Source organism: Salminus brasiliensis, chromosome 21, assembly GCF_030463535.1.
Source record: "Salminus brasiliensis chromosome 21, fSalBra1.hap2, whole genome shotgun sequence".
NCBI classification, from domain to species: Eukaryota; Metazoa; Chordata; class Actinopteri; order Characiformes; family Bryconidae; genus Salminus; species Salminus brasiliensis.
The window spans coordinates 11988653-12013225 of NC_132898.1; the positions used below are offsets into that span (position 1 = coordinate 11988653).

Below are 24573 nucleotides of genomic sequence, written 5' to 3' on the forward strand. Positions count from 1 at the left end.
AGAAGACATGAAAACCTAAGACCCCCAGTGAGCAGCCAAAGGCAGCAGTGAAAAACTCCCTCAGAGCTGAAGGAAGAAACATTGGGAGGAACCAAGACTCACACGGGTGAAGCTATCCTGGAAACATGATTGTAGTTCCTTGCAGCTGAACATAACAGAGGGATAAGTTATGTGAACTGCAGGAATGCAGGCTGAAACAGAACATTTCCATTTCCATGTTTCATTACAATCATGTAACATTTCTACCACTTTCACAAGAAGATTTGTCTTGCGTTGTCTGCATTTATTATTTTTTCATCCGAAACCTTGATAGAACTGATAAAAGAGGAGGAAACAAACACCCTATTGAACAAATTACCCAGCTAATTGAGAGACGTTGTGAGTGTTGCTTTGTGAAAATTTCCCAGGTGTTTTAATCTCTAAGGGCAATGAGCTAAGCACCGCTGACCAAAACGTTGTATTATGTAGACAAACTGCAGATGCTGCTCATTACTACAGGGACACTCCCTGTCACAGAAGCTATTATCATGGGTATTACAGTCATTACACACACTATCTAACATTACCCCAGTGTCAGACCACATACTAAAATAAGTCCCAGCTGTCTGCTTTAACATCTGTAACTTCTTCCAACTGACTCCTACAGACACATACTACAGCAAATCTTATTACAGCTTTGGAATCGTAAGTAGGGCAACACAATATGAACAGATCCAGATCACAAAGTAAAGCATGCTGCTGTCATAACGAAGGTACATAAATGCTAAAATAACTCCAAAACGGTAACTTTCACATTAACACACATATATATATATATATATATATATATATATATATATATATATATAATTAATGTTAAATGAAGAACTTCAAGAATATCAAGTTATTCTGGACTATTCCTTTTGGGCCAAATGCAACAAGTATTTACTCCTCCAGCATGGTAAACTGGTGAAATTTGACTCGATTCAATATTTATCAGGTCAGAAAATAGAAACTTTTTAGAAGAAGAAAGAGAAAAGATTCTAGAGATTAAATTAGTAATTCTGGATCAACTTTATTAAGGGACCTGAGCAATGGTCCGATATTGGCCGATATTGCAGTTAGTGAAGAATGGACAGAACAGTGTTCTTTGTCCACCTGGAGACAAGGTTTAATAATTGTCCACAGCTTCTAAATCTCACCCACAACCGACAGCTGTTCTTTACACTGGTATGAGTAATCTATTGTCTTGAAGTGCTACACAACCATCTGACCTGTGGAAACAAGCCTGTAATACTCTGTTTTACCAACCTCATCTTGGTCATATCTGTGACAAGTACCACTATAAAACACTGAAACAGCATTAGCTTCCATTTCAGTCTGTTCATAAGAACACGTTCAATGTTCTTTAATAAACACAGGGAAACAAATCTAAAATGACTGTGTGGAAACTGAACATATGCTATAGACGCAGCAGAAACAAGTTAGGTTGAAGTATTCCTTTAACAGGAGGAGTTGCCAAGAAATGGCGATTTTCCCCACAGTAGATGAAAAGACAAGTCTGCTGATGAGGAGCAAAACTGTCAACAGTGCTGGACGGCTGTTAAAGAGAATAAGAGAAAATTGTGCAGACAGCGTGACGCACGCAGAGGCGCTCTGATGGGATGCGGTTACGCAAGTCTGGAGGTCAAAGACAGCTGCTGCTGGTTCTCTCTCTCTCTCTCTCTCACTCACAAGAACAAGACTAAATTGATAAAAGATAGTGATGCACTGCATTTACCTGATGCATATGTTATTTCCACATTACAGGGAGCACATCAGGGAAAAACATGAAAAATTCTACATTTATATATATAGTTTTATATAGTATGAAAACATTTTCAAAAACAGCATACTGAAATCACTCTCCCTTTTCAAATGCAAATACAAAACCAGAAACTTATAAATGATAATCTGGGCTAATCTGCTGTTTAAATGACCAAAGGATGCATATACTACACCATACTTTCCTCATAAAATGGACTATTAATCTCAAAGCTTTTAATCTTCTGCTGCTGATGCACTCCATGTACCCATGATTGAGTATAATAAATGATACAAATCTGGTAAATCTGTCATGGAAAATGAAAAAAGTGTGAATTTTCCTTTTCAAATGTATTGTTTGTATCAAGTAGCAAAAAAGTAGAATTGAATGACATTTGCTGTGGCGTGGATATTGTGCACATTGTGATAGTGATGCTGAAATGATGTCTGTTGCTCTAAAAAAAAAACCTTCAATATCAATTTTGAAGGCTTGGATGTACGTAGTTATACGTACACTTTTTATAAAGTGGTAATCCTAATAAAGGTCAATAAATGAACCCGTCTTGTGACATTACTCATTAAATCCACAAAGCATCCAGAACGTTCCATTTCACACCAGGGCTGGTCCAATCTCCCTCAGCATCTGAGGGAAAACTAATGATTTTTTTTTTTAAGATTATAAAACATAAATGGATTCAAATGTGATTTTCTTAATTCTGCATCTTTTGTTGTTTGATGGCCAGAGTGGACAAAGAAAAAGAAGCAAGCCGGAACAGCTTTACTGACTACTACACACAGCTATAGTCACCAGATATGACACAATTAGGAGGTTGAGACCTAAATAATCCTAATATTATAGAACTGAATGTAAGTGAACATGTGTTCATAGCTGTAACCCTCTAGCAAAGCCCCCCAAAATAAACTAAAGACAAATGAGTGTTGCTCAAACTGCACACGCGTTTGGAGGCTCTGAAACCTGAGATGTTGCTGAAAGGTTTTTCCTCAACACCAGACTGATCCCACAAAACACACAGATCATTCTGGACGGACGGCCAGCATGTCCAAAGCCTTGGCTCTGTCTCTGTATCTTCACTTTTCTAAAGACAAAAATAAGCAGTTATCCCACAGCAGCGTTTACCTCAAGCAGTCAGCGTTTACTCTGAGGCGGTTCGGATTGGAGAGGAAGAAAAACTTTTATTTTTGTGGAAGGTTTTTTTGCCTAGGTTTAGCCCACATCGCTAGAAGCTGGCAGGACTCTCGTTTTTATTGTTGTCCTGCTCTACTGAGTGGAACTGAGCACCGCTTTGTAAACGCACACTGAAGGCTTTCTGCTGGCTGCCCTCAAATAACAGCGAAAGTCGCCGTGCTTTTCTCACCTCTACACTTACCTGTTGTTTCGGCCGGTACTGAGAAGGGAAGGTGCTTTTTTTTGGGTCTACCTGCCTCTCAATGTGCTGAAAATGGCGGATGGAGAGCCGAGCTGGGAGCTTCCCCAGTGGAGCATTGAGAGAGAGAAAGAGAAAGAGAGGGAGAGAGACGTAGAAAGAGAGAGAGAGAGAGAGAGAGAGAGAGGTTAGCAGCCCATCAGCATGGGGCACCAGGGCAAATAGGGCAACAGGGCTCAAGTGCAACCCGGGACTCCACGGATTAACACGATTCAGCAGGTCTTGCTAGATTTCCTGTTGAACTATTTCTCACTCTTAGATCAAGTGGATTTTCAGCAGTGCTCTGATAGACAGACAGATTCAACTTCATCTTTCCTCACCGCAACCAGAAGTGCAAAGAGTACCACTGTGCAGAGGACAGGAGCACGATGTGCAATAACTGTGTATATGTACACACACACACACACACACACACACACCCCACACACACCACATATATCCCAGAATAAAAAAAAATAAATTGTGGAAACGTGATTTACGTGTAATTCACAGTTTTCCTCCTATATAGCATCATTTATAGGCCATGATATAATAAAAACAAATAATATGAATAACCACCGTAATATTTATAACTCTTTTTATATTGCACACATGTTTTCAATCATATCTCATAGTGATTGATATACCATACATTCATTATACTAATATCTGCATTGTTATTATTATTCATAATAATATATTTGTGCAAACAACAGTAATAATAATAATAATAATTATTATTATTATTAGTAATAATGTCAACAGTTAAGAAATTAAGAAATAGTAAATACAACCTCTGCATTTCAGGACATTCAAAATCTGAAGCACCAATGTGGCATGTGAAAAAGTTTGGGCATCCTCTGCATTGTAAAGCCTCAGACATTGATTAGTAGTTGAATCATATTTCCAAGCTTACTAACCTTGTATAGCACTCAAACTTTGAGCTCCTCTAAGCAACTGAAATGACTGAAAATGCATTTTCAGCTTGTGATTTCTACAGAGCTGTTATTAAGTAATTTGGGAAGTGTGGAGATCAAGATAAGGTCTGGAAGTTCATCAAAGTTTAGTCAAGGGGATGATGCAAGTGTGCGGTCTTGCTTGCACAAACATAATCTTAAGTGTCAAAAGAAAGAAACCTTACTGGCGACCATATCACAAAGTACAACATTTGGAGTATGCTTCAGAACATCTAGAGACGCCAGATTTTTGAGTTTTGAAAACAAAAGTCACAATCAGAAAACTTTAAAAAACATGTTGTAACTTGTTGTAATTTGGGGTTGTGTTGCTGCTAGTGGCATTGGCAAAATTGCACAGGCAATGGAAGAAAGGATTCCACAAAATAACAACAAATCCTGCATGCATTTGGTCAAACCATCTATAAATGTCTGAAGCTAAAAAGATGGCTTTTATGACAAAGCAATGTTTCAAAATATACCTAAAAACCCACCGTTTATTATCAGAAGAGACACAGATTGAAGCTTTTGGAATGGCCTTCACAATCTCCTGACCAAAACATCCTAGAAACCAAGCCAGAATATCTAGTGCCCTTCTGCAAAAAAACAGTGGAGGAAAAATCCTTTAAGCTGCTACAAAAAGCCTTTTCAAACTGGACCTTAGCGTTTGCTGGACATATTGTTTTATGATAGATAGATAGATAACAGTGGCTTTTTCCCCTAACATCTCAATTTACAAAACCTAACTAAATGGGTCTTGGGCTTAGGGTGCCCACACTCTTGCATTTGACCATATATGAGGTTTTACACCTTACACAGTGCAGTGTAGGTCAAACGGGTCATGAAATAAAGGTTCCTGCAGCTAATTAATGCATGATATGTCCTGTCAAGAGTCATTTAATGGCCTGTATAAAAAACAAATAGTCTGTTGTAACCCTTAGTAATTAATGTCACACAGACTAGGCATGCAAAATTAATAAAGGTGTACAACACAGCTGTTTATTGCATTACATAGGTTTTTAGTCATTCTTTTCATTATAAAGAAATGAACATACCTGACTAAAAACCACAGCACACATTTGAACTTGCTGAGTGTGTTTATACCCTATGACCATTGGAGGGCAGTGTTGCCTGCTGACAGGAGCCTGTTTTATTTACCACATGATCCTTTTCATTCAACCACAAGAGCTATTGCAGAGTTATTAAACATCCTAAGAAAACACTCCACTGCTGAATATTTCTAAAATTAGGCTCACCAGCTGGCAGGATGTGTGCATTAATATAAACTGTCATTTAGAAATCAATAGGCATTTGATTATAATAAATACCATTTCTTTAATTCCTGGTATTCATGCATTTTTCCAATTCAAGGCAATTGACTGATTGATTACTAACAGAAATGTATTTAAAGATGTTTGCTACCAAATCTGCCTAACTAATTTTCATTCAGTACTAGATCTTATCTAGATATTAGAATGTGCATCATACACGTGACTGACCAATCACAGGATGGAGCAGATACATTTCTTAGCCACATAGCTTAATCAAACTCTTGTTGAATAGATGTGAAGCCTACATCCATGTTCCACAAAGACACACACACAAAGACGCTGCTGACACCCCTGAATCACAGAGACTCTTGCCTAAGATTTCTATTAGAAAGTTTCTGTATTGAGGCCAGAGTCACTTCTCTTGGCTCTGCAGTCTCACGTGTTTACACATGGAAACATCTGCTTTTCTTAATTACAGGCACACCACACACATGTGCTACACATTGGCCTTCTCCTGGGAATGTCCTGTTCTTGCCTCAACACACTGTCCATGTGGGTGGATGTTTACATTGCTAACCATGAAACCATGTGCTTTCCAGTAGAGCTACTGAACATTGTTTTTTGGCAGGCATTTAACACCAAAAACATTAAAAGTAATTAGTGAGGAACCTGTAACACATACAGTTGTGGTTGGAAGTTTAAATACAGTCATCATGGACATAAATGTCATTGGGCTTTCAAAGATTTGGTCTTTTGACAGGATTCATTGGATTGACCAATGTACAGTACAATGGGAAAGTCCAAGAAGCTCAGTTCCCATCTGAAAAGTAACTGAAAAATTTGATGATCAAAAAAAAAAAGTTATGAACCACAAAGACACATGCTAGCTATGACCTGGAAGGCGAGTTTTACATTGCCATGGATTAAGAAAAAAAAACTCAGACTCTAAATTGTATATTTTATATTTATATTTTTATATTATATTATACAGATTTATATTCTGCTAAGAAGAGTGGTCAAATATCCAGAATTCTGACAAAAGGTGCAAATTACGAAGGACATATAAGGTGTGCTGTATGTATGTATTTAACCATGTATGTGTAATACAGGATATATGATCCTGTGCTAGTCTCAAAACCTGAACTCCAAAGAAAAAATAAACTTGTACACAAAATTCATGTTTTTTTTTCTGTTAAAGATGTAAGTTGTATTCTTATTCTGTCTTAGAAAAATGAACAGTTATAGAAATAAATGAAATCCCACTGTAGGTATGAGTGTCCATGAGCGTATGTAAACTTCTGTTCACTGTACTCTACGTTACTCTGTAATCTGATATATTGCCAAACACAAAAAACATACCTGTAGATATCAATGATATGTGATATAATGGTATATGGTTTAACAATATTTGTTGATATACTGTTATGGATGACTCCACAACAGGGGCATCATTTGTATCCTACTGATATTACATGATTCTACATTTACAAGTATGTACTGTATGTAAAGGTAGAATTCATTGTAAACACAGGTAAACATAGGTTTAAACACATAAAGATAGGTTCTTCAGAGGTTTCAGATAAATATTTAACCTTCAAACATGACTTAAACCCACAACACATTTATAATTTATACATTCTGAGTAGAATCAACCGGCCACAACACCTCCCCTGCAACTTCTACAGGTGCACTTTGCCGAGCATCCTGACAAGCTGCATCACTGCTACTGAACACAAGGCCCCACCCAGTAATTCACCACAGCTACCCTCCCATCCATACAGAACCTCTACAAAAGAGGAAAGAGGAAAGCCATCAACATCTTCTGTTAACCCCACACACCCCAGCCACTTCCTGTTTCAACCCCTTCCATCCGGAAAGAAGTACAGGAACATCAGAACCAGAGCCATCAGATTCAAGTACATTTTTTTTCAGTGTGCTGAACTGGTCACACCAGCAACACCAACCACAACCTGAACACACACACATACAGACTGCAAATGATCACTCTGAACCTCCTAGTTCACTCATCATATCCATACTGTGCTCCACACTCCGAGGGCCATGGCAGTGTAGTGTATTCCACTTCATGGCTAAAATGTGAACTCAAATAGTGATTGGAGAGTGTTTTAAGAAGTGCCTATGTGTCCAGGATGTACACCTTATCTCACAATACCAGACTGTTGAGAATGTTTGTGTGTTCTATATGTTGGCTTTTACACTTCCTGTCTCTTTTGAAAAACAACCCGTGAGTATATAAGCTAAAGCTCAGAGAACATATTCGGAGATCTCCTGATTGGCATTGAGCGATCTCACAGACTGCCATGGAGTCTGATTAAGACGCTTGAAACGTCTTTGTAATAAACCTTTCTCAAATACAAGAAGACAGCGTCAACAGAGTCTCCTCCTTCATCCACACAACATCACTAAAGAAATAAACTACAGCAGCATTGCTAGTGCTAGGGGGAACTGTTGAGTTTCTCCTCCAGCAATGTGACTGGCTCCTAGGTCAAGTATGTGACATTGTATACCTTATCATGTTCATTATCATCAGGTTCTTCAACAGCCTGAATATCCTTATTAGACTTCAGTGAACACTGTATTCTGTATGTGAAAACACTCTCACACTGTCTAGAACATGTGCTGTGACAGAACCAAAAGGTTGTTAGTGGAAGCAAATGGATTCTTCAACATCAGAATCCTTTGGTCAATCTGATGCCTGAGGATTTTGTAGGCATAAGATAAACTATGTCTTCTGGATTACTTGCCTTTTTTAATCATTTCAAAGGGACCTGCAGGAACAACTTCCCCTAACTAGCAACAGTTTCTTTAAAACCCGTTCCTTGTGTAACAGGGGCAATTTCTTAAAAAAAAAAAAAAAACGGGGATAAGGACTCTCTGCTGTCCTAGTTTCCTTTTCTGCGGTTTCAATTGGTTTATTAAGAGCAGTTCCTTAAGTGAGATGTATGTCTGTGTCCTGTAGAAAACGTTTTTTTGCAACTACAAGAACAGCAGACTTTGGTTCTTCTTTCTGAGCTCCTAATGTAAAAATGCAGGTTCTTCTGCTGCTGCATCTGCCAGGATCAATCTCATGAGTCCTCTTCTCATTACTTACATTTGGGATAGGTTTACACCCCCTACCTTTAGGGAACATGCCATCCTTTTCTGTGATACTACCATGGCCTCAGATTTTGACACAGCTCTCACATAGAGTACAAGCACCACACAGCTCACATTAGCAACATGGTCATACGTCTTCTCCAGGGCCACAGAACACATGTAGACTGGAATAGCGAACTCCCATACACCCCTACTTATCTGAGAGAGGGTGAAGAGTTGGTTCACCATTCCACAACCAGGATGAAATCTGCTCCTCTTGCAGGTTTTTCCGAATTCTTTTCAGTAAAACTTTGTTGGGGAGACTGAGAAAGGTGATGCCTCAATTGTGACGCCTTGATACTCTTTGGCCCCCTTTCTTCAATATGGCGACCACCATCCCAATTTGCTGTTGGGTTTTCCTCTCTGCAACACAATGTCGCAATGAGGCTACCCTGTCATCTACTGGAAAGAAAAGAAAACTCCTAATGTAAGGCTGTGGGAATTATGTACTTTTGGAGCTGATGCATAAAAAGGAACAGAAAAGGACAGAGTAAGTAGGTGAACTTTTATTATGGTGACAACAACCTTCCTCTTCAACCACCAGAGACCTTAAAGTGTAAATAGATTTTCATTGGCGACTGGCTAATGGATTGCTCCAGTGGTTTTCCAAATGAGCAAGTTAAGCTCTCCCACGATACTGTTCCACCACATAGGTGTGGAGATCTGTAAAATGCCCAGGGATACATTTGTAAAGGTGCGAAACTCATGGTAATGGTTGCGCTTCAAGAGAGGAATATACGTAGTCTGAGTGAAGTATGGCAGACTTGGTCTGTTGTAACTGCTCACTGAAACTGCTCACTGTGTGTGTTTTTGTCAACATTGTCTAAAGCTTTCAAGCATCAAAAATGTGAAAATCTCAATGAAAGCTATGAAAGTTTGACTGATGCCCTACAGTAGTGTATTAAGAAAGCATCCAGAGTGGATCAGAGTCTACAAGGCTTTTAAAACAAATGCAGTGGAAACGTTTGGGCATCCATAATCTACATTTGCTGTTACTGTTAATGGCAATTTCTGCCCTGCCAACTGTTTTTTACAGGACAGGGCAGTTCACGTACAATTTTGTGCTGAAGTATAAAGTTTGGAGGCGGAAGAGGGGAAATCTGGTCTGACAGTGAAAGAAAATCTAAATTTCATGCATAAATAATAATTATTATAGTATAATTATAGCAATTACCCTAAATTATCTTAGCCCAACACCTCACCCAGTAAAGTCTTTAAAAAAGTTTAATGTATATTTTACATCATTCATTTGCTAATTAAATTGTATTTGTGTTAGATATTCTAGTAATACCTACAAATTACTCCTGCTCTAGAATGGACTTGTATGCTGTAGCATTTAGATTTTCTTTCACTGTCAGACCAGATTTCTCTTCAGCCTCCAAACTTTATACTTCAGCACAAAATTGTACGTGAACTGCCCTTTACAGCCCTGTCCTGTAAAAACCAGCACAATTCACAAGGGCAGTTGGCAGGGCAGAAATCCGACAAACTTCTCTGTTGGAAAGACTGCACACTGAAAGTGAGTGAATGTGCTGGTATGTCTATAGCTGGGTGAGTGATCTTTTTGCACCTGTAATCAATAGAAGTGGAACAGAATAGAGTAGTTATTAAAGAAATCTCACAAACAACAAAAATTCCACAGTGAAGTTAACATATTTTATTTCTTTAAGTGCCATTCATGCATATGGGGGGTGGGGGTGGTATTGACGATCCTAATGACACTTCAGAGTTATGTTACAGCACTAAACCGATACAAAGAGTAGCTGTGTCAATTTTGTTGGACAGCAAAAGTAATAAACCGTGCAATAACCAAAAAAACAAACAAAACAAACAAAAACATAAAACAAACAAAAAAGGGAAAGTAAACAAAACAGCAAATACAAGAAACGACACAGACAAAGCAAACAGAAAATAAAGATTAAAATATAATATAAACATTAACACATTTAATGTTGAACCATAGTACAGATAAAAGGTAGTGTCACACAAAAAGCCAACGCATTTTCATCACATATATACAATATAGATATATACATACTGTATCACCCTTGGATTGGACAATAACAAAATACTCTTTATGCTTCTCCCTCTTCTTTCGTAGGTGAACCCAAAGCCCTTGCCTTGATCCCCCACCACCCCAGAGGAAAAAAGGACAATTGAAAAGACATATATTTACAATAAGCACAACACCACACCAACAATGAATAAAATAGGCCTCAAATACCAGAACTTGTTGGCAGTTTTCTCCCTTAAATGTAACAAGGCTTCTCACTCAGGCCCCTTTAATAGTAATCTCTCTGGCAGGTGCATCTCCACTCGCTTATACTAAAATGGAATTGTCTCTAAACAGTTACAACTTTCACACAACACTCGCACAAATGATGGGAGCAACCCTTTTTTCTTTTACATTTCTCTTTTTTTTTTTTGTTAATGAGAACTAACATGTTAGCTGTCTTAACACACCCCCTCAGCCCGGTTTGTCAGACTAGACCCATTTCCTGCTGCCCTTCAATTTCAGCTTGAAGTTTCCTCCATACATTTCTGTTCAAATGAATCATTTTCATAAACATATGTTCACAGTTCCTACAGAATCTTTACAACCTCAAACAAACAGTCCTTTTAAGGGCAGCACATGTGGACAGATTTTCTCCAGTGTGGTGTCGGTTGAATGTGTTCTGAGGGCATGGGTCATTCATTTACAGCATATCTTGACATGTACATCTGCATTTGCAGCTGTGCTTCTAAAGATCTGCTTCTTTTCAAAGTGACAAGCAAGCAGTTTAAAGCGCTTATAGAGGCTTTCTGGGTCTCAAAAGTGGGATATAAACACTGAAACAGTCTTTAACAAATAAGGCAGGATGAGCTGAGAAAAGAAAAATGATTATGGACACAGGAATCCTATTAAACAGGCAATGGATGCATACGGACACAGTGGAAGAAACGTAGTCTCTGGAAAGAAAAAAAAAAGAGGAGTAAACACTTGTTTAAGGATGAGCTTTTAATCAGGGCCATATCATAAAAAAGCTGGACTGATGAATCAGCCTCATTTTAAAAGCATGGCTCTAGACACTGTAGTACAAACAGAAAAAGAATAATAACTGAGTACAGTTATGTGCAAAGTTTCCTCCAAGACTACACTAAGCAGAGCAGGTATTAAAAATTGTAGGTAAATACTTTGACCCCGTTTACACCTATCCACTTCACATGAGAAGTATCTGGACTGCATCCTGATCAGATTTCAGCCACATGCATTTACATTTGAGAGTCAAACACGTCTCAGGTAAGTCTGGACTGTGTGGGACGGAATATGTAGATTCACTTGTTGCGCGTCATCTGTTACTGGTGTTCTGGAGGGGTTATGGCTGTAGAATGTGTTTTGGACGGACGGATGTGTTTACACTACTATGTGTCTCAAATGTGTCTCAGACCACCTCCTGAAGTCTTAGGTGTATGTACACTTGCATTTTAATGTGTCTTGGCCCTATCCAGATAAAATCCTGATACTCAGGATGCATGAAGTGACCAGGTGTAAACGGGGTCTTTGACAGCCAAAATCAGTGTGGCAACCGTTTTTACATCAATGAAACCCAGGGGTGTGGAAATGCAGAAAAAAATATAATAAATCATTTTCAAGATAAACAATCTGTATCAGGATAGTCTGTGTAATAAGTTAAAATGCACCAGCAGTGCAACATTTAGGCAAAGCTGTTAAAACTATGAGTACAATGAATTTCTTTTACATCACATATTCATACAAATACTCAATTGTGTATGAGAGTCAATTATGTTCTCTTAGACTCCTGGCAGACTCCTGAAACACACTCAGTTGAGATTTAAACATGATAAGGAAAGCTTAACGTGGCATAACTTATCATGACGACAATGTAGCAAGAGGAGCTCATACTCAGTTTTCGGTCTCTACTCCGGTTATCCAGCTGAAAGAGTGCCGTCTCAAGTGTGCAACGACCCTGATACGCATTTAAAAGAGCAGGTTGCTGAGTTTGAAATCATCATTACTAAAGGTAGACAGAAAAGTGTGGAAAGAGAACCCCCAATATATCATTAGTCGAAGGTATTTCAATATTGGTCTTCAACCACCAACCTTACAAAGACTATTGGTAGGATATGAGAATCATATTGTTTATATGCATATTTGTACTGTCTGAAAATTTTTAACATTCATATTCAAATAACATGTTTTGTTGATTTTGTAAGTAAAAGGTTAAAACAAGCACAGACAAGAAACTGCTTGTCAGACTAAGTGTATGTAATTACACAATTTTTGTAGCAGCTGCTTTATTGCTGAAAAAAATAAAACGATGTTTATTTTCTCTTCAAAAATAAAAAGGGACCTGGGACTGTGTGTGTGTGTATTCTATATACACATACACACAGTCTTATGCAAAGTTTGGGCACCCTTGGTTAAATGCTGCCGATTTTTTGTTGCTGATGTTAAAAAAATTACTTGATTAAAAGAATTACCCATCTCCAACAGAGATCACACCTCTGCACATTCTAAAGCATAATTATGGTTTATCTGCTCGATTTAACATTTTATGTGCAATTTACAACATAAATAAGAATTCTGTCTAAAATGTGCAGGCATTTTTAACTCTTGCTGACTTACTTTCACAAAATCAACAAAAATCACCCACACTTCGCATAAGACTGTGTGCATGCATATATGTAAAATAATCAATAATTTAAATTTGAAGCATGTATCAATACTCGGTTTGTAGACTCTGTAATACTGAAACTTTAAAAGCATGATTGTCAATAGGTCACGATAGTCACGATAACTCATTAATGAGCCATGATGATGTGCAATTACATGTCCATTAACAAGGCGGCTATTTTATTTATTCATTAAAGCAAAAAGCAAGCCGTGTTAATTTGGGAGCCGAGGAGTTAGAGACCAAAATCTATGGCTTGTCGTCAAATTCTTCTAAAACTGAACTCATTTACTGTGCTATACCCTGAAAACCCACGAACTGACTCACTAATCCACTGGTACGCCTCTAGATCTAACCTTTCCTCAAACATAAATCTACCTCTGTCAGATTTGTGCTTATTGATCTTAATAAATGATTGTGATCATAGTCAATAGTCCTAAATGAATAATATTGCACAAACACACACACACATCTGTTTTTTTGCTAACTGATCAAAGCGACTAAAATTTGCTAAAATAGACTGGGATAAATTGATATGCTTAGAGGTGTCTCTTCAAAGTTTTGTTAAGTCAAACTAGATCTTCGAATCAAAGATACTCAAAGCCAAAAAAAAACTTAGCTCTGAACTCAACTTTGGTGAACTCTGGCTCACAATCTTGCATCGTCCTGCATAAAATGAGTGCTTTGGCTGTGTTGTTCTGAAGGGGCATGGCTTTCTAAAATGAAGGATAGGCTCTTTTTAGCAGTGTTTGATATTTTACATTTACACAGATATTTATAAAAAAGGAATACAGTCAAGTCAAGAGAAAGGATTAGATGGTTGCTTTGTGCTTCTATTGTTTCATGGTTGGTCAATTTGTCCGCTTGCTAGTTTCCCATTACAACACTGCTGGCCAAAGTTGAAATAGCAAGTCACTGCTAAATTGCGAACTGCAGTAAATCATGACTTGTGAGAATACCCAATGGCTCATTCATAACTTACGATTGTAAATGTTTAAAGCAATTTTACTATTCTGTTTTTCTGATTACAGTCCAACCATATAGTTCCAAAAGCATCAATGCATTCTCTTTGCACAAAAGCCTTGTTGGGGGACTGAAACAGCAAGAAGTTTCATGTTGGCAGGTCCAGGGGTATAAAATATAGAAGACTCTTATAGCACGGTCCATTAAACAAATGTGCCTCAACACGGCTTAAATCCTTTTTCCTTCCCATCTTCTCAGCAGGGCCCTTCATAGCGTTTATTTATTTATTTATTTATTTATTTTTTGTCCATGCATGTAAAGCTGGCCTCTCCTAAATATATTTCCCATCTCCCCTCAGAACAGCCACTGGTTCTAAACAGTGCATGAGTTGAGTTGACCTTGGGTAGGTCAAATGGCAGGCTTTAAACAAAGCTAGCAAGTGCGACTGCAATGGGGGGAAAAAACAAAACTGTAGACAGTCATGCAGACATGAGTGTGCGGTGAGACAAATGAATGAAAGATTAATAATAATAATGAAAAATGTGAGATCTGAGTCTTTCACTTCCTGATGCACCATTTCATACCGTTTTACAAACTGTAAAGGACAGGGAGTATGATACATCGCGGACTGCAAAGATACACAGGTAAGTACAAATACTGCAGGTAATGTGGTTAAATTTACAAATGCCTTTTGAGCCATACTCATCATAAGAACGATTAACGGAGTAAAAGTTTGCTAGCACAGAGATAGGATTCAGGTGCTTGTATACTTTTGGCTGGTTTCAAAGACCCAGATTAAGCCTAAACCAAGACTAAAGTTAGTCCAGGACTAGGCTTATCCTATGTCAGGGAAAGCAGCCCTTTACAGAGTAAGGGCTCAGGTGATGTGTGGAGCACCAGAATTCACAGAGATAGACAGAGCCAGCAGAGGGAGTGAGCTGGGCAGTGTCACATGACCATGTCACACTGGCTGAGTGACTTTACCTGAAAAGCTTGCCTCCTGTATGAAAAGCGGCGTGCATTTTCAGAGGGAAAAATCACATAACGAATGAGAGCCAAGGGGAGAGAGAACAAGCCAAAATGTATCACTCTGAAAAAAAAAACTAAATAAAATAAAGTAAAACAAATAAAAATAAAAATCACACAACAGTTTAAGGGCAGGGAAGAGCTTGGCCTATGAGCAGATTTGCAGAAAGGCAGTTTGTTAGGACACAGAAAAAGGGAGGGTTGCCACGAAGAAAGGGTGGGGTTTTACATTTAACATGAACATGAGCTTACTTGTCCCTTGGACAAGTACAAATGCAATCACTTAAACATGTCCTAGTAAATGTGATTGTCTTCAAAGTAACTTTTTTTGTATCTTTTTTTCATTTCCTAAAAACACCATGACAACAGGAGTCTCTTTCAGCTCATTTAAAACGTCACCTGCATTTTTTTTCTTTTTCTTTCTTTTCTTTTTTTTTTTTTTTTTTTTGAAGCGCCCTGTTCCAATCTGCCTCCCGCCTTGGGGCTTGCAGACAGCTTGGGTCTAGCCCTCTCTCTTGTTCTCTCCCCCTCTTGAACTCCTCTCTTCCTCCATGCGTCTCTCTCGTTTTCCTGCACCACTCTTCTCCTCAATGAGGGCTAGACGATGGAGTCCCAGTCAAAGTCGTCCTGGATGTCGTCAGCTGGCATGCGCCGCATTTGAAAGTTTCCAGTAGCCATCATGTGCTGCTGGTTCATCTGCGCATGATGGCCTGAGGACAAGCATACAAACAACAAGTGAGCCTCAATGTGTATGCAAAACAAAACATGACCTACAATAGTTAAATCTATATGCATTTCCTAGCAACTAGTGTGTTGCACAATGTACTGAAAGTTCATGGTGAAGGGAGCTACACATTTGAAGACCTTAAGTCCTCTAAAAAGCTACTTCACACAAAGTTATAACATTAAATGCTAATGCCGGAGACGTTTTAAGACTGTTACATATTCAGGGAAGCTGTACCTGCAAACCACAGGCAAAATAACCCTTGAATAAGCAATTTGCATGATGCATTCTTTTACAAATGTCTGCAAAGAAATCGATCTTTAAGAAAATCCACTTTAAGCATTCCTGCAAGTAGGAGCACTAACAAGGGGCACTTAGCACAGCGGGGCTAATAGATGATCTGATACTGTTAATACTGATGATAAGCACTGTTAGTGAAATATGGATGTGTGACACCAAATTACCTCATTATGTCTCAAAATGTCTAATAGGTACGGTCCATGAAATTACCCATCTCTTACAGGCTTTACTACACATTACTACAATTTACATTAACATCCACGCAGCTGTGGAAACTGTATTTAATCACTATACAATACAAACACCACTACACAATGTGTAACTGTTTAAAAAAATAATTAATTGAAAAGGTGACAAAGAGAGAGATTAACCTGTCATGGTGCTGCCTGCACTGCCCATTGGAGGCATGTGTGGATATCCTGGAGGACCCATCATAGAGGACATGGTCTGTCTTGAGTCCATATACATATTTCCTAAAAATAAGAATGTTAGGGTCACTGACAGGTACAATGAGAACCATAAACACCAGTTAATGTCTACTAAAATGCTATTCTTCTATAACAGTTTGAGGGTCTGCTTTCAGGCACAGATTCCAGTCTTTGTCACATCTCACAGATGTTCTAGTGAGTCGAAGACTCAATCTGTGTTTACAAACTCTTCTAGACAGGGCCATTTAAACTTTTGGTGATGGTTCAGCAAAAGTCAAATGTAAACAATTTTCTCTAACTCCGAAATGTAGATGTTTGGCATCCAAAGAATGTTTCTTTGCATTTGCACTTCATTTACAAGTCTAATAATCATTGGTGGGGCATAGGCTTTCTCGTGAGTCTGTCCATTAAATATGTCTTGGCTGATAAGCTAGATTTGAGGGGGACTTCATTTTTCATGGAACACTTTTCAGTCTTTTTGGGTCTTGGCAGACCTGAAATAACTGCTTAATCTGTAAGCACCTGTATTGATGTGCTGGTTGGGCTTGTTGGAGTGCATGGAGCTGTGACATACAGGTGTCTGCACTGCCCCCTGTGGCTGGATGACTCCAGTGCGGGCAAAAAACTGGTTGATGGAGGAGCAGAGGTCTGCGATTTGGGTCGGTTCCAAAGACCAGTTATTCAGCTCTGCCTGGCGCATACTCTCTCTCAAACCTACAAAGAAAACAAAAAAGAAAACCATCATCAAAGGGGTGGAAGCTAGGGGTGTAAAAACACAATGATGTTTTCTGAAGGTAGTGATTCACCCCATTAATTATTGACTATAATTAATTGAATTATCATGAAAGAAGTGTCTCATTTCTGGACTAAAATTGCAAAAAGCCTATATTAAAACAATTATATAATCAGCAAAAAGCAATCTGTGGGGTCCAATCATGTAAGTCGCCCCCAAGTACCTTGCAAGTACTGTTATAATGTCCCTTTTTTATTTGTCAGTCTATTAACTACCCAACTATTAAGTTGTTTAGATTAAAATGTTATCCTTGGACACCACATGTCATGTCTCATTTACAGATCTGATTTGAACTAAGTATATGTTGAAGAATGCAGCGCCTGAATTTGACTCTTTGAGTCTGGCATTCCATTCTCTATGAAATCTGATTGGCTGATGGTAGAGTTCATTGCCAAGATATAGTTATTTACAGTGTTTATAGTGATACGCAAAGGTTTTAACAGCCATGGTCAACAAAGGAGTAACTGTGGATAGCTAAGCAAGTAAAAGATGAGTTGATTTCCAAATGGCATAAAGTTAAAGAATGGGGCTTAAAGCAAGTGTTTAGTACTCATCACCTTTGGCAAGTATCACAGCTTGTAAACGTTATTTGCAGCCAGCAAAGAAAGAGCCTTTCAGTTACTGTTTGCGGGATCGTCACCCATTCTTCCTTGCAAGAGTCTCCCAGTTCTGAGAGATTCCTGGGCCATCTTGCATGCACTGCTCTTTGAGCTCAATCCACAGACTTTCAATGATGCTTAGGTTGGGAGACTGTGAGGGTGCTTCAGCAGGCATCTCTTGAGGTGTGGATTTTGAGATGTGTTTAGGATTACTATCCTGCATTTAGAAGTCATTCCCATTCTCAAACAGATGGTGGTTGGTTTGCTTCCAGAAGTTGCTGCTATTTAATTAAATCAATTGTTCCATCTACCAGCGAAATGTTGCCCTACCACTGGTTGCAACACAAGCCAATGCATGATCATTCTTCCTTTCGTGCTTTACTGTTGGAGAGGTGTTCGTTTCATGAAATTCTGCACCTTTTTTTTCTCCAAACATACCTTTGCTCATTGCGGCCAACTTTCTTTTATTTTGACTTCAGCAGTCCACATAACAGATTGATGTATGATGCTGAAATGTCTGATGACACACAGGTGTCGCTGCACAGTAGAACAGTTCACCACCTCTCCAGTCTGCTAAATCTCCCTGAAGGTCTTTTGCACTCAAACAGGGTTTTGATTTACCTTTCTAGCAATTCACAGAGCAGTTCCCTCAGAACGTTAGACCTCAACTTGACCTCTTCAGTTAACTTAACCAAGGAGTTAAATATCAATATATGCACACATTTATTGAGTATTGTAATTTTCCTGCTTATATCCACCCCTCTTGCACATTATTCCTTATTTATTCTTTATAACTGCACTGCCTTTCATCTCCGGTTAGGTTCAAATGCATCTACAGTGTCAATTTGTATAGTTGTAGATTTTTTTGGTATATATTCTTAACTTATTGTAAAAAGTGTGATATTTATCTATAGGTTACGATTTATTTATAATGATGTTTTATAGTTAATTCACACCTCATTGTATTAAAGGAGATACAAGTATTTAAAGTTTTATTGTGCCTCTACTAATACGTTCTTATACTGCACCACCGTTATTATTGTATTGTCTTACGGTGCTGTACTTTGTATCTTCTACATGTACTTCGAGATCAATAGTGTCTTTCAGTCTGTATCAAAGCTCAACTTGAACTCTACAAATGGCTCTAACTGTCATTTTCTAATTACATTATGATCTGCGGAAACAGCTACCTAAAAATAATGTGCTATTGTCTTCACCTACTTATTTAGTATCAGTTATTTTTATGGTCTAAGCAGCTGCTAAGAGGATCCCACGGCTGCCGACTTTTGGGACATCAGGGGTGCCCAAACCTTTGCATGCCACTGTCGGTTATGGAGCACTCTAGAAAAGCAAATCTACCATAATAATATTATCAAAGGCAATATCAGCAGAAAATGCAAGTAATTTTAAAACTGAAAAATCCAAATTTCAAGGAAAAAGGAACGTCCAATTAGCTCAATCCTATGATGGCATTTTAATTAGATAGTACAGTGCCACTGACCAAACATGATCAGGAAAGCATGTAGTGATTTTTTTTTGGTGATATTGATAAAATATCCCAACCCCACATTACATGCAATCCAGCGACATCTGATTAATCTATTCAAGCTTTGAATACCAGCAAATCAAATATGTTTTCTTCATTCTAATTTACATTCTACAAGGCATGAAAACAACTTCCAGGATTAAAGTACCACATGTAAAAGAAACATGAAATGCCACGAAGCGGGTGAACACGTCTTTTATCCTTGTTAAAATGCTTTAATTTCATAAGTAACCTTTCCCTGTGATATCTAATTAAACCCTACCTTGCAATTTTATAACATAATTGGATAAACCCTGTGACCCACTGAGCACAACAGTGTGGAGTAATTAAATTTTTTAAAAGGCGGTGCATGTTTTAAAAATATCCTTCAAACCAACTACTGATTGGCAATGGTTCAGTTATGCAAAAGAAAAAAAAAGTTTGTCAAACACCAGTCTCCTTAGCCTTTTACAATGTGTTCATTAACTCCCCATCAAAATCATATCCACATAATGGTCTTACAGTTATCATAGACTGGTCTAAACAAATGAAGCCATCTGCATTTCATATGCTCAGCAAATGAGAAAGCAATATCAATACTCTCACCCTGTCTGGAAATCATAGGCTGCTCCATTTATAATTGTGGTGTCTCTGACACTGTTTCCTCTGTAAGGCATTAGAGAATGTGACTGCAACTGGGGTGGGGGGGCTTCAAATAAAGTTTATCAGCCAAGACATGTTAAGAATCCACGTTTTCCACTGGCGCAATGAGGCCAACACAACTAAGTAATGGAAGCATTGATATTTCACCAGACAGCGCTGTGCAAACCGCAAGCTTAAATCACACACTTGCCTGAAAACCTGTTTGTTTAACCCGCTTTTGCGGTTACTGACACTGTCTGACATAATTTGCAGCTTTAATGCAAAACTAAATTAGATTTTTGGCCGAACCATCACGTTAACATTTGAGATAAAAAAATTGTAAATAAATGTGGAGGGATTAATCTAACAGCACCTTGAAAAGGTGAGAGATCCACATCGGCCCAGTTGTAGCTGCTGGCAATGCGACAGCTTTCTTTCAGTGCATCCAGGTTCGGGTACCAGTCGCTAGACAAACCTGCAGAAAAAGGCAGGCAGATTATTGCCATTCACAAGACATCACAAAATTAGCAACTTGATTGACGTAAGTGGCTTGAAGCAACACAACGTCTGTCTATCTAGTAGCATTGTATGCAGTGTATGATCGATAAGCACATACACGGACTGCCACACAGTTTCTGTACTTAGAAAAGTGGATGCCTCGCCTGATTGCTTCTAAAACAATTGTCTTAAACAAAAGTAGCCAGAACTGTTTTCTTTGTTGCTTCAGTCTTGTGAAGTTAGATAAACAGTTGTAAGAACAGCTTTGGTCTGTCTTATGCCAACACCTGCAATGTTAAGGTGAAACGGCTGTGGATTCGATTCAGGTTATACAGTCTATGTATTTTAAATGTTTCATCATGGAAATCAGCAACCGCCCCTTGGTTCTTGGTTTCTTTCCAAGAACAAAAAAAAAAAGTCTTGAAATGACCATCCATAGTGATAGCTGGCAGACACAGACGAAGTAGACAGAGACTATGTTGGAAAACACTCAAGCATTCCTTTAACGACCTTGGGAGAAAAGGACAGGAAGTTTTGTAGTCTCACCAGAAGGGGGAGCCAGAACTCTCTACTAAAGGGCTCTGCTCAGTGTGTTTGTGCGTTCATGTCTGTGTGTGTGAGGGAGAGTTATTTGCTTTGTTCTCATTAAAGTAAAGAGCATAAATCAGATGGTGATTTACTGTCCACAGCCCCTAAGCTGCCATACATTTTTTAAAATCTAAAACAAATGACTATTAAAACAAGCCTGAATAAATCAGCCTGTCAGAGAGTTGCAGAAATGAAGGAGAGATGGAGAGAGAACTAGAGGATGAGATGGAGAGAGAACAGGGGAGACTGAAAACCAGAGCGAAAGTTTGATTCTTACCAGTGCTGCAGGGCATCTGTTGTTGAGCTGGATGGGGCTGGTGAGAGAGGTTCTGGTGCTGTTGGTGCTGTTGGGGCTGCTGGGAGTGCTGGGAGTGCGAAGTGTGTTGGGTATGTTGGGTATGTTGGGTGTGGGGCTGGTGCTGCCCGTGTTGGCCGTGCTGGCCATGTGGCGTGTGCGGTGTGTGCGGGTGCTGGCTGTGCTGGGCGTGCGGGTGCTGGGAGTGTGGGCCGTGCTGGGGCAGGTGCTGTCCGTGGGGGGAGTTGTGGGGGTGGGTCAAGGGCACCTGGCTGCCGCTGGTGGGGATGCTGTTGGGGTGCGAGTTGGTGATGCTGTTCTGGTTGTTGTGGGTGTGTGTGCTGATGGTGCTGCTGGGGGAGTGCTGGTAGGAGCAGGAGGTGTGTGTCTGCTGGGACGACTCCGATGGCATGCCCATCAAACCTGCAAAATACGCACACAAACACACCACTGAGCACCACAGAATCTGACTTCCTATTTGCTTCCTTTAACTCATGTTAAAGTGGTATGTTGGAATATGTAAGTTTGTAGGTCAGCCCAAACACGTCTGGTGTCACAGGAAGCATCTTTATTCTTGCAGAGGAACTAAAAGAAGATCAAGTCAACGTAGAAAGTCAACGTAGCAAGAAATTAAAGTATACACCTCATCGATTACCATTGGAATAAGGTAAAACTGTGGAAATGTGATTTTAAGAGCATCTTCTAGCTTGACAGCACTGAAATGAACCCTTGATAAGAAAAATTTAACAATTAACTGCATCTAAGTCAGTGATTCAATTCAGCTATTTCTTATGGCCTATACTCTTGCAAGGTCTCTAGGCCTCATCTTGCAAGGCTTCTCTTAGACCCTGTAACTGTGTCACTAGCTCATACAGAATTGTTACCTGCTCAGTGTGTGGACAGCTATAGGTCCCTACTTGCATGTTGTTTGGCTTATAAAGTCTGAATGTTTTCAGTTCCACTGTTTTATTATTATTATTTTTTTAAACACTGATAATAAAAAAGCAATTGTGATTTTTTAAGCACTTGAGCAAAAATGATCATATTGTTTGGTAGTTCTTAATCAAATAACACTATACAAATATGTTTTGAAGGACTTTTAGGACTTTTATTTCCTGCATATAACTATAATGTGTATGTAAAATTTAGCACCATCACATGGTATCGGTGACCAATTTCATATCGGTCAGCCCCTTAGGCACACAAACCAGCCTGCTGGTCTTAAGAGGCTGCTGTCCATCACACTGTTGGCACACTAAACCTATTTCAGTGGAGTGCTTTTAGAGCCAGCTCCGGGGCCCGCGCCGCCGCAATTGCCAGAGAACACTCATCGGCAGGGTGACGGAGGGGCATCTCTTATCGCTAGAGAAAGCCCATTGTCCAAGCTGGGAGAGTACAGAAAGCAATTAGCCGGCAGCCCCCCTGAATAATAATGCGAGCTCATTACCTATTATCAAAGCCAGTGAATTAGCTCAGTGTCTCCGGCACCGGGGTGTGAAATCCTCTCGCCGGCTTATTTTGTGCGTTTTAATTGCCCAAGCTTGTCTGACTAAGAGATTTCACTTTTATGCACGTAAAAAAGGTAACAACTTTCAACTAATGAAACATAGATGATAGATTAAAGGAGAGGCGCCACTCTGAAAACATTAACATGGAACGCATTTGATTTGTGGGGAAAAGTAGGTTAGGTGAGTGGGGTTTCGGGGCGACTTTACCATGCACAAACCCGTGCTTGTCAAGTGCTTTTTGTATATCAGTCAATCAGATTACAAACAAAAGGTTCTAACTTCCAAAAGGCTGCAAAGGCCTGCTGTAGAGCTGCACTAACACCAGAACTGGACTGTGTTAGTACGAGTACGTGTTTAGTAAAAAATTTTTCTGTATTCTTTTTCATTTAATCTAGGAAATGTATGCTCATAAAACAATTTCTGTCTAAAAACACTGAAAATGTGTTTAAAAGATTTAAAAGGCCATATCAATGCAAAATCGTGGCTATTTTGTAACATGCTGAAAATGTAAATGCTGTAAAATATTGTCCATATTCCACAGCTGTATAGGAGATATACAATGTTATGATTCTTTGAAAGTACTGTAATTAAATTGCATAATTAACTGTCACTGTTTAATGCTGCACAAGTTTCAATAGCGACTTGCTTACCCTGTTGGCTGAAGGACTGCTCAAAGACAGACTTATAAAGGCTGCGGAACGAGGCACTGAGATCTTCGAAGTCGGAAAACAGGAGCTGCTTATCCCGCTCAGGGATGCTATACTGGGGCTGGGGGGGTTGCTGCTGCTGCATGCTCAGTGACTGGGACACCGGCTCAGGATGACTCGTCACCTGAAGAAAAAAACAAAGGAGAGAGTTTTTTTAATATTAGTAAAATATCATTGTGATTTTCAGTCATGTTTGCAATCAGGTAGAGCACCATTTCTTTTTGTGATTAATAGAGCAGCGTTAATGAGCAACATTTTTTTTTTTTTTTTTTGGCCAAATAATAAAAAACAAACTTAAGTTAAAGAAACTTCTTGCATTCTACAATAGTTGGGGAAGAAATAAAAAACAACTATATTGAAAATAACGGCACAGAAATAAGAATTTACATCAAGAATGCAGTTTCACAAGGCACAACATTTAATTCATCTAAAGTTATCACAGGCATAGTACTAAAAATAAATAAATTATCATATATAAAATGCTATATAAATATGGCACTTTCAATAAAACTAAGGCACTTTACATCAGTGAAAAAGAAAAAAAAACACAAGGGAAGGACAAAACATTAGCAACAATGAACAAAATTAGCCATGACACTCTTAACTTCAGCGCTGCCCACTCAGTGGCTGTAGCCGGCAGACTGGAGTTGAGATAGGAAATGACAGTCCTGACTACAGCACTCAACATCACAGTCCTCAACAAACAGAGCAGGAGCTG

The 24573-nt window shown here is 38.9% G+C and overlaps 1 protein-coding gene across 2 annotated transcripts in view; it reads right to left on the reverse strand.

Moving 5' to 3' along the window:
- Positions 1–10220: 10220 nt before the first annotated feature.
- foxj3 (forkhead box J3) overlaps positions 10221–24573 on the reverse strand; it is a 111436-nt gene continuing 97083 nt past the window's right edge. For both annotated transcript variants that reach the window (XM_072665682.1, XM_072665683.1), the window contains 6 exons: positions 23799–23979; positions 21623–22063; positions 20633–20734; positions 17223–17414; positions 16644–16745; positions 10221–15958 (listed from right to left, as the gene is read on the reverse strand). In XM_072665682.1, coding sequence (XP_072521783.1) covers positions 15846–15958; positions 16644–16745; positions 17223–17414; positions 20633–20734; positions 21623–22063; positions 23799–23979 — 1131 coding nt within the window. In that variant the 3' untranslated portion in view covers positions 10221–15845. The remainder of the gene's footprint in view (positions 15959–16643; positions 16746–17222; positions 17415–20632; positions 20735–21622; positions 22064–23798; positions 23980–24573) is intronic.